The 8,567-nt window shown below is 51.5% G+C and overlaps 1 protein-coding gene across 1 annotated transcript; it reads left to right on the top strand.

Annotated features, from left to right (window-relative positions):
- The first annotated feature begins 5,506 nt into the window (after positions 1-5,506).
- LOC123050875 (tryptamine benzoyltransferase 1) lies at positions 5,507-7,150 on the top strand. The gene is made up of 2 exons (XM_044473598.1): positions 5,507-6,013; positions 6,133-7,150. Exons 1-2 carry the CDS (start codon positions 5,669-5,671, stop codon positions 7,078-7,080), a joined length of 1,293 nt encoding a protein of 430 aa, XP_044329533.1. The 5' UTR covers positions 5,507-5,668; the 3' UTR covers positions 7,081-7,150.
- Positions 7,151-8,567: the final 1,417 nt, after the last annotated feature.

Genomic DNA, 8,567 nt, shown 5'->3' with positions numbered 1-8,567 from the left:
CGGCTTCTAATGGCTGACGGCTCATGCTGATGCTGAAGACTTGGTGAAAAAGTGTGATGGCTGTCAGAAGTTCTCACGCCGAGCTCATGTTCCGGCTCTAGAATTGAGGATGATCCCAATCACTTGGCCGTTTGCAACTTGGGGGCTGGATATGGTTGGGCCCTTTAAAAGGTGCAAGGATAAGAAGACCCACCTTCTGGTGGCGGTTGATAATTCACTAAGTGGGTAGAGGCGGAGCCAGTCAGCAAGTGTGATGCAGCCACGGTGGTTCAATTCATGAAGAAGGTGATTTTTTGTTTTGGTTTTCCACACAGCATCATAACAGATAATGGCACGAATCTCTCCAAGGGTGCTATGGAAGACTTTTGTCAACGTGAGCACATCCGGCTTGATGTGTCATCCATGGCTCACCCCCAGTCTAATGGTCAAGCTGAGAGAGCTAATCAAGAGATCCTGAAAGGCATCAAGCCCCGGCTTATGGTTCCTTTGCAGAGGACACCGGGTTGTTGGGTGGAAGAGTTGCCTTCCATATTGTGGAGCATTAATACCACCCCCAATAGATCTACAGGTTATACACCTTTCTTCATGGTGTACGGAGCAGAAGCAGTTCTTCCCAGTGACATTCGCCATGACTCCCCTCGGGTGGCAGCTTATGCTGAAGCGGACAACGAACAAGCACGCCAAGACGCATTGGACCTGCTAGATGAAAAACGGGACATAGCTGCAGCTCGTTCGGCGATTTATCAGCAAGATCTGCGGCGTTATCACAGCCGCCGGGTTAAAACCAGAGCTTTTCAAGAAGGCGACTTAGTGCTCCGGCTTATCCAGGATCAGACCGATATGCACAAGTTATCCCCACCTTGGGAAGGACCCTTTGTGGTCAGCAAGAATCTGAACAACGGGTCATACTACCTTATCGATGTTCGAGAGCACAAAGACTCACGCAAATCGGAGGAGGAGACCCGCCGGCCGTGGAATATTGCTCATCTTCGGCCATACTACACCTGAGCCACAGGCTCCTATTATGTACATATTCTTGACAATGTATATATTATGATCATATAATAAACCGGCATCCCTGCTAAAGAGGGGCCTCTGCCGTTCTTCTTTAAAAAAGTTTTTTGGTTACATGGGGGCTTCTGTTTGTAAAGCAGAGTTCTGATTGTCTATTAATCCGGCTTATAAATCCACTAAAAAAACTTGGGGGCTTCATACCCAAAATCATAAGGAGCCAAAGAGAGTTTGTTGCAAAGCACAATTCAAACATAGGCGCCCATTGAGCACAGCTCAAAATATTACTTGGGGGCTCTTTGCTTCTACAAGAACAAAGAGTCTATAACCTTGTAATAGGCTATAAAATCCAGGCTTGTAAGCCAGGTGTATTCACCTAAAACCCCGGGTTATCCTGCCTTTTTAAGTAAGTCACTCCACCCAGGTAATCCTGGTAAGACCCGTCGAACGTTTGCCAAGTCAACCTTATAAAGACCCTGAACTTGTCATAGTTAAAATGACGATTGGTTAATGTGAGGTCCATCTTATAAGGCTTTGTAAAATGGTTTAACTCAGTGGCCTGGCAGCCCATGAAAAGCCTCGCCTTTTTGCATGTTTTTCTTCTCAAATCTTTCTTTTAGCAGTTTATTTTGATGAGGTTTATGTTCAAACCGGTGTTTTTTGACCCGGTCTAGCTTCAACTACAAGTCGCCAGTATGATATACGGATACCGGTGTTTATTACAACCCGGCACGGTTTCATTATAAACCCGCAAACATGGGGGGAGTTATCAGTACTCAAAATTTGGGTTATCACCCTTAGTACAATAAGTTGGTAAACCAACGATGTGGTTCAATGTCATAGGTATGATATATTTCATATTTTCTTAAAAGTACAACCTTGGTTATAAACCCTGGTTTTATGTTGGGTATTATGACCCGTCTGGCGATAAACCGCCAGGACACTTTAAACTTGTCACATGCAGAAATAGGATTGAGTATAGCTGCTGAGGATCATAAGCAGACATAGCATAATCATGACAGATTAACAGTATTATGCAAAGGGAATATGCACGGTGTCATAGCAGACCAAGTGTTTAACTAGCCTATTACAAGGCGCTTTGATGCCCCAAAAGGATAATTGTTTATCACACGGATTGCAGTGTGCAGAAGCTAAACCGGCCTCCGGATCAAGATTCTTCACCGGGCCGACTTGAAGGCTGTGGATCATCCTATGTCGGTTCATCCTCCTCCTCTCCACCCAGTGGCTGGAAGTCAATGGTTTCCCAGTCAATCCCAGTTAAGGCTTGGAAGACAGCTTCATCACTTATAAGGGTGGATGGTCAACATCAGGGGCGTAGGTATGCTTACGGATTGGCGGGATAAGATTTTGCACATCATAAGTTGGTGCGTTAACCCGTTTGTTGTTGGCATCATAAATCGTCTGGTAAAATGACAAATCAGTGTCTTGGGCGTTGAGGTGGGCATAGCTTGATAAATCTGTTTTCCACTTGCCCTTGTCCATAGCAAAAAATTCTTCCTTGGCACTATGCTTTGATAAAGCGATGGGATTGCCAGGGGAGGTACAAACGATGCCAGTAATGATAACATCGTCATCAGCACCTTTAGCCGGGCTTGGCGGATCATAAGCATGAGACGATGGATCAATATCCATGTGTTCAGCTTCAGTTGCTTGGTCCAGCAACGACGGGCCATCAGGAATATTGTCAGCATCCGGTTGTGACGGTTCAGGAGCCTTTTCCGTTTCATCCTGATTGGTGTCTTCAGCCGGTTTATTCACTTTAGCCTTCTTTCTGGCTCTGGCTTTGGCCCTGGAAAACAATAAGTATGCATCAGAACAGTGCAAGGATAAAAAATATAAAGGTTTGACGGGTTAGCAAAATCTGCTCACCCATGAACCGTTTTAAGGGTTGGAAGCTTCGTCGATTTTTGGTTGTGTGCTCCGAGTTCATTTGTCCATATAATATTTAGTTCTATAGTTATCAGTTCGTGAAAGTAAAGCTCAGAATGTGACTTAGATTATTTGTCTTTTTGTATAGTGTCATGACGTATAATCATGAGTAAAAATTTAAAATTATGCCGTGAACAGATTGATGTGCCAAATGAATGTTTAGAAAATACTAATATATGACCAATAAATTGAATTTTAAATTTAATCCACCTGCCACTAAAACCAGATACATTTAAGATATCGAAAATGCTATAACATAAAAAATAATCCGCCAGCCAACAAAAGAATTCCCATTGTTTTTTCACAATCCAAAAAATGTTTAAATGTGTAACTAACTACCTAAAGTTCTAAATAAAATTATAGAACTGCGTAATTTTTATAATTGTATCATATATAAGCATGTTGTGGATGATCATGCGTCTGCCAGTTTTTTGGGATCGATTGTATGGGAATGCTCACACACATGCCTCATAGCGCGATCGACTCTGAAGCGTGTGATCGCATCATATACAACATTCAAGTCATCACAAAGTAGCACAATCTTTTTTAGTTAATCATCATGTATGTGTTTGTGAACTATATACGTATATGCACCTTTTTGTATTTTTATTTTTATAAGGAGGGAACGTGCATGCGATGTAAAAAAAATGGGACGTACATGTCCTTCTTTTCATGTAGCTGGTCATCTATCCTTTCTATCCTCGAGGGCAGCACATTAATTAGCTTTTTTTTCCACCAAGAGTTTAGTTTATTTTGGATGGCTGATTTGTTGGTTCATTCACGCTAGGGGCTATGGGATGGTTCAATTTTGTTTTTTCTTCTTCTCTAATGTTATACGTTGAAGGCTGTACCAATATTTTTATTTTGTATTGCTATACGTCGGAGGCTGTACCAAATATATTTTTCCTTGAACATGTCACGTAAGTCCTCTTAGGCCCACCATGTTACATAGATTGAACGGTCACGTAGTATTATATTTAGGAGTTCCGAAAGATCAGGGGCTAGTATTTTCTGATTAACGTGGAATTTTCTAGCCGATTTTAATTGCTTCTTGTTCACCTTATATTACTTTTATATATAATAGATAAGTGTTGTGTGTGGCACTGCCGTGTTGTGCTATTTCTTCTTGCCATCTCTCTCACGAAAGACTATTCTTATTCCTTTGTGGACTGTTGGGTTGTTGAAACAAATAAGTGTTGTGTATGGAACTGCCGTGTTGGGCTATTTCTTCTAGCCACCTCTCTCACCAAAGGCTATTCTTGTTCCTTCATGGAATATTGGGCTGTTGAAACAATAAGTGTTGTGTATGGAACTGCCGTGTTGGGCTATTTCTTCTAGCCACCTCTCTCACCAAAGACTATTCTTGTTCCTTCATGGAATATTGGGCTGTTGAAACAATAAGTGTTGTGTATGGAACTGCCGTGCCGGGCTGTTGGAATATTGGGCTTCGACCACGACGACGGCGGCGGCAGCAGCACTGCGTCGGGTGGAGGGAGGCGGCGCGGCCGCTACTACAACTGTGGCATGCGCGGCCACTTCCGGAGAGACTGCCGGAAGCCAAAAAAAGTGGAGGAGGAGAGGGCGCTCCTCGCCGACGTTGACGACGTTGGGCCGGCACTCCTCTAGGTCACGGCTTAGGGGGTGACTGTTGGGAATAATCCGTGACTGGCACGGTGGCGACCGGCATGGGTGTGCGCCAGGTGCGGTCCGTGCAGGGCATGAGCGTATGTGTGCGTGTGTCCGTGCGTGGGTGTGGTAGGTGGCGACAAAGCTGGAGGAGTGACCGCGTCGGGGCGTTGGACCCGGCTGCGTCGAACGCGTGCGTGCACGTCGGGCGCGCGAGTCGTGGAGCACGGGACGTGGAGAGTGTGCGAGTGGGGGTGCGTTGGGAGAGCGGCGTGGCGCGTCAGTGCGCGCGAGTATAAGTCGCCCTCCCTCCTGTGTATTGTGGCCGGTGGATCGAGTTCATGCTGGTGTGAAAAAACCGAAAAGCCGTCGGTGCGGCAAGGAATTTGTGCGCCACCAAAATCTGTGTGTCCATCCTCCCGCCCTCTCTCCTTATCTCCGGTGATCGCCGGTGCACCGTGAGTCCGTGAGTCCATTTTAGCGGCAATTAAAAGAGAACAAATCTTCCCTCCTGTATGTTCCGTTGGCTGCAGCCCGTACGTCTACTTTATCGAAGCAGGAAATACCTCACATAATTAATTGTAATAAGAAGTCTGACGAAAATACCTCACGGATATGTACGGGCGAGCAGTCCTGCAGCGGCAGCGACGGCACGGACGACAAGTCAAGGCGCGAAGCAACCGGGCGGCCACTCGCCGGAAGGAGGCCAAGAATAGTAAAGGGCGACGGCGACATGGAGGCGGCTAAGAGACGGCTGAGTAGGAGCATTGCATTGGGACCGGCCGTAAACTTTGCTGGTGACCGATGGGTTAGGCACGCTGCTGCTAGCCACCGGCATGGCCATGTAGCACTGCAAGCTTGCTCGATATAAACCCCTTTCAAGCACACCGCCATCATCAGTCCCAGTCCAGGTCTAGATCACAACAACACCACCAGCAGCAGCAGCACGCACGTAGAACTAGCCTTAGCGCAGGACCTCTTCTAAACACTTCCGCTATAGCACGCTATTTAAAACCATGGGTGTAGATCGACCTTGTGCACGCGTTCGTACGCAGAAAGAAACCAGCAGCAGCAGAGCACGATGCTGAGGCCGGTGTACCGCGTGCCGCACCCTCTGGCAGGCGACAAGGTCCAGCTGACCGTCTTCGACCGCGCAGCCATCGACACGTACGTCCCCATCGTGCTCGCCTACCTCGCCCCGGCGCCGTCCAACGAGGCGCTCAAGGAGGGCCTCCTCCGGGCCATCGCGCTCTACCCTCACCTGCTAGGGCGCTTCGCCGTCGACGGCCACGGCCGGCGCTTCCTGCACCTCAACAACGAGGGCGTGCTTGTCATAGAGGCCGATGTCCCGGCCGACTTGGCAGACGTGCTCGCAACCGGCGGCATGACCACGGACGTCGCCGGCTTTTACCCTACAGTGCCCGAGGTACTATATATCACGTCGGTCGCATTCACGTACTGCCTGCGTATGTAGTACTCCAGTATATTCGTGCGTGCATGCATGCAGAGGTTTTATTTTAATGATGTGTTTTCTAATGAGTACAGGAGAGCGTTGGAGCGGCGCTGCTGCAGGTGAAGCTCAGCCGGTACAGGTGTGGCGGCCTCCTGCTCGGCGTCATATCCCACCACCACATCGCCGACGGCATGGCAGCGAGCACATTCTACGGCGCGTGGGCGACCGCGGTGCGCGAGGGCAAGGGCTTCAGCGTGCCGTCCCCTTTCCTAGACCGTGCGGCCACCGCCGTGCCTCGCAGCACGCCGAAGCCGGTGTTGGACCACCGGTCCATCGAGTTCAGAGGCAGCTCCATTAGCCAGTCCCATGCCCTTGTACCCATGGACAAGATCAAGAACATCGCCGTGCACTTCCCTGTAGAGTTCATCGCTGAGCTCAAGTCCCGCGTTGATGCACCTTGCAGCACGTTCCAGTGCCTGCTGGCGCACGTGTGGAAGAAGATCACGGCGGCGCGCGGTCTGAACCCTGAGGAGTTCACGCAGGTGAGGGTGGGCGTGAACTGCAGGGGCAGGGCCAGCCCACCCGTGCCAATGGACTTCTTCGGGAACATGGTGCTCTGGGCGTTCCCCAGGCTTCAGGTCCGGGACGTGCTGGGATTGAGCTACGGCTGCGTGGTAGGTGCCATCCGCGACGCCGTGGCGCGCATCGACGACGAGTACATCCAGTCGTATGTGGACTTCGGCGGTGTGGCGGACGCCAACGGAGAGCAGCTCGCGGCGACGTCAAGTTTCGGGGCCATGCTCTGTCCGGACACAGAGGCGGAAAGCTGGCTGGGGTTTAGGTTCCATCAGCTCGACTTTGGAACCGGACAGCCTTCGGCGTTCCTGCCGCCGGGGTTGCCGGTCGAGGGGCTGATGGTCTTCGTGCCGTCGCGCACCGCCAAGGGCAGCGTCGACCTCTTCATGGCCATCGCGGAGGATCATGTCACTGCGTTCAACAAGATTTGCTACTCCCTGGATCTTCTCCCATCTAGGATGTAAGAATTAATTTGAGGGTCATTGCACGGTTCTACAAAAATTCATTCATGAATCACAAATCAATAAAGAGGTTATAGTATATGGCGATTGCTAAAACTCTGCAAGCTGAAATTTAATTTGATCTCATTCACTTTGTGGATTAAAAGCATGGTTAGGCCAACTCCAGCGCACGACCCCAAACAGACGTCCAGTTTGGCCGGATTTTGTCCCTCTGGGGCGGCAATGGGTTCGCCCATGTCCGCTTCTGTCCATTGGGTCGTGCGAGCGCCCACCGTGCGGCCACACCCCAAATCATGTCCGCGTTGGACGTGATTAAAAAACGGAAAAACGTAAATAAAATGACTAAAATAAGTAAATAAACGCAGTTAAAAAAACATAAAACATTAGTTAGGGGTCACGGCCACAAAACGGCCCAATTTCACAGTTCACTTAGCGGCCCAGTGCCATAATTAACATAAAAACTAAATAAAAAACGCCGCCCGCGCGCTCCTGCCGCGCCCGTCGATGTCGTGGCCGCCGGTGTCGTCGTTCTCGCTGACAAGGTCGACGTAGGCCGGCGGTGTCCAGAGGTGGGACGGCGGCGCGTGGTACACGGGGGCGGGCTGGAAGGCCGGAGGTTCCTGCACCACCTTCTCCCGTGGCGAGGCCTCCCGCTCCGGTGACCGCGGCGGCGTGGGGCACCAGTTCACGCCCCCCACGGCGTTGGCCATCTCCGGAGCCGTGCACGACCAGCTCCACTGCTGGCCCACCTGATCCGGGTGGAACGCGGCCACCGGCGCATCCTCCATCGCCTCCTTCGCCGCCACCATATCCAGCTCAGGGATGGCGACGTCGCCGGACCCAGAGAGGGCCATCGTCTCCTCTAGGCCCGGCCATTGGCGCTCATCATGCGTGTTCGTGGAGTCCCCCATGAGACGCTGCATGAGCCGGGCCTCCTCCTCCGCTGTCATGCGAGGAGGTGGAGGTGGTGACGGAGACGGGGAAGGCGACGGCTTGTGCGTGAGGCCGCGCACCCGTGTACGCCCGCGCACCTCCGATGTGGCCGCCGCGGCCCCGACACCGTGCCGGCGAAGTAGGACGCGCGCCGCGTGTCGTGCTCGTCTTGGAGCCACGTGTCCCAGAGGCCGGAATCGGGGGCATACCTATCATCGAAGTAGAGGTCATCGGAGAGGAGGCGGCGGCGGCGCTTGATCTCATCACGGCGCGCACGGACGCTCTTCGGCACCGGCGGGATCGGGACCCGGTCGGCGGAGAGGTGCCAATTGTTGGGGAGGTGGACGTCGCTCCACGGGACCTGCGGCCTCGTCTCCCAGTAGCGCCGGCACACATCGGCGCTGAGGTACTGCCGGTCGCGCTCGCCGGCGGGCCTAGGGGCGATGGTGAAGGGGGCAGGCGCGGGGGCGATACGGCCTCCTTTTTCACGGAGCCACGGCGGCGTCCCGACGAGGAGCCAGCCTCGCGGTCGTGCTTCCCCTTGCGGTCGTAGTTCC

Source organism: Triticum aestivum, chromosome 2D (genome assembly GCF_018294505.1).
Source record: "Triticum aestivum cultivar Chinese Spring chromosome 2D, IWGSC CS RefSeq v2.1, whole genome shotgun sequence".
In the NCBI taxonomy this organism is placed as follows: domain Eukaryota; kingdom Viridiplantae; phylum Streptophyta; class Magnoliopsida; order Poales; family Poaceae; genus Triticum; species Triticum aestivum.
The sequence above is the reverse complement of the archived record's forward strand: the minus strand, read 5'-3'. Positions and strand labels throughout refer to the sequence as shown.

Excerpts from the sequence above, each read along its gene's own strand:
- LOC123050875 (XM_044473598.1), top strand. The coding sequence starts at position 5,669 with ATGCTGAGGCCGGTGTACCGCGTGCCGCACCCTCTGGCAGGCGACAAG. Across the intron at positions 6,014-6,132 it reads TTTACCCTACAGTGCCCGAG|GAGAGCGTTGGAGCGGCGCT; the intron begins GTACTATATATC and ends TAATGAGTACAG.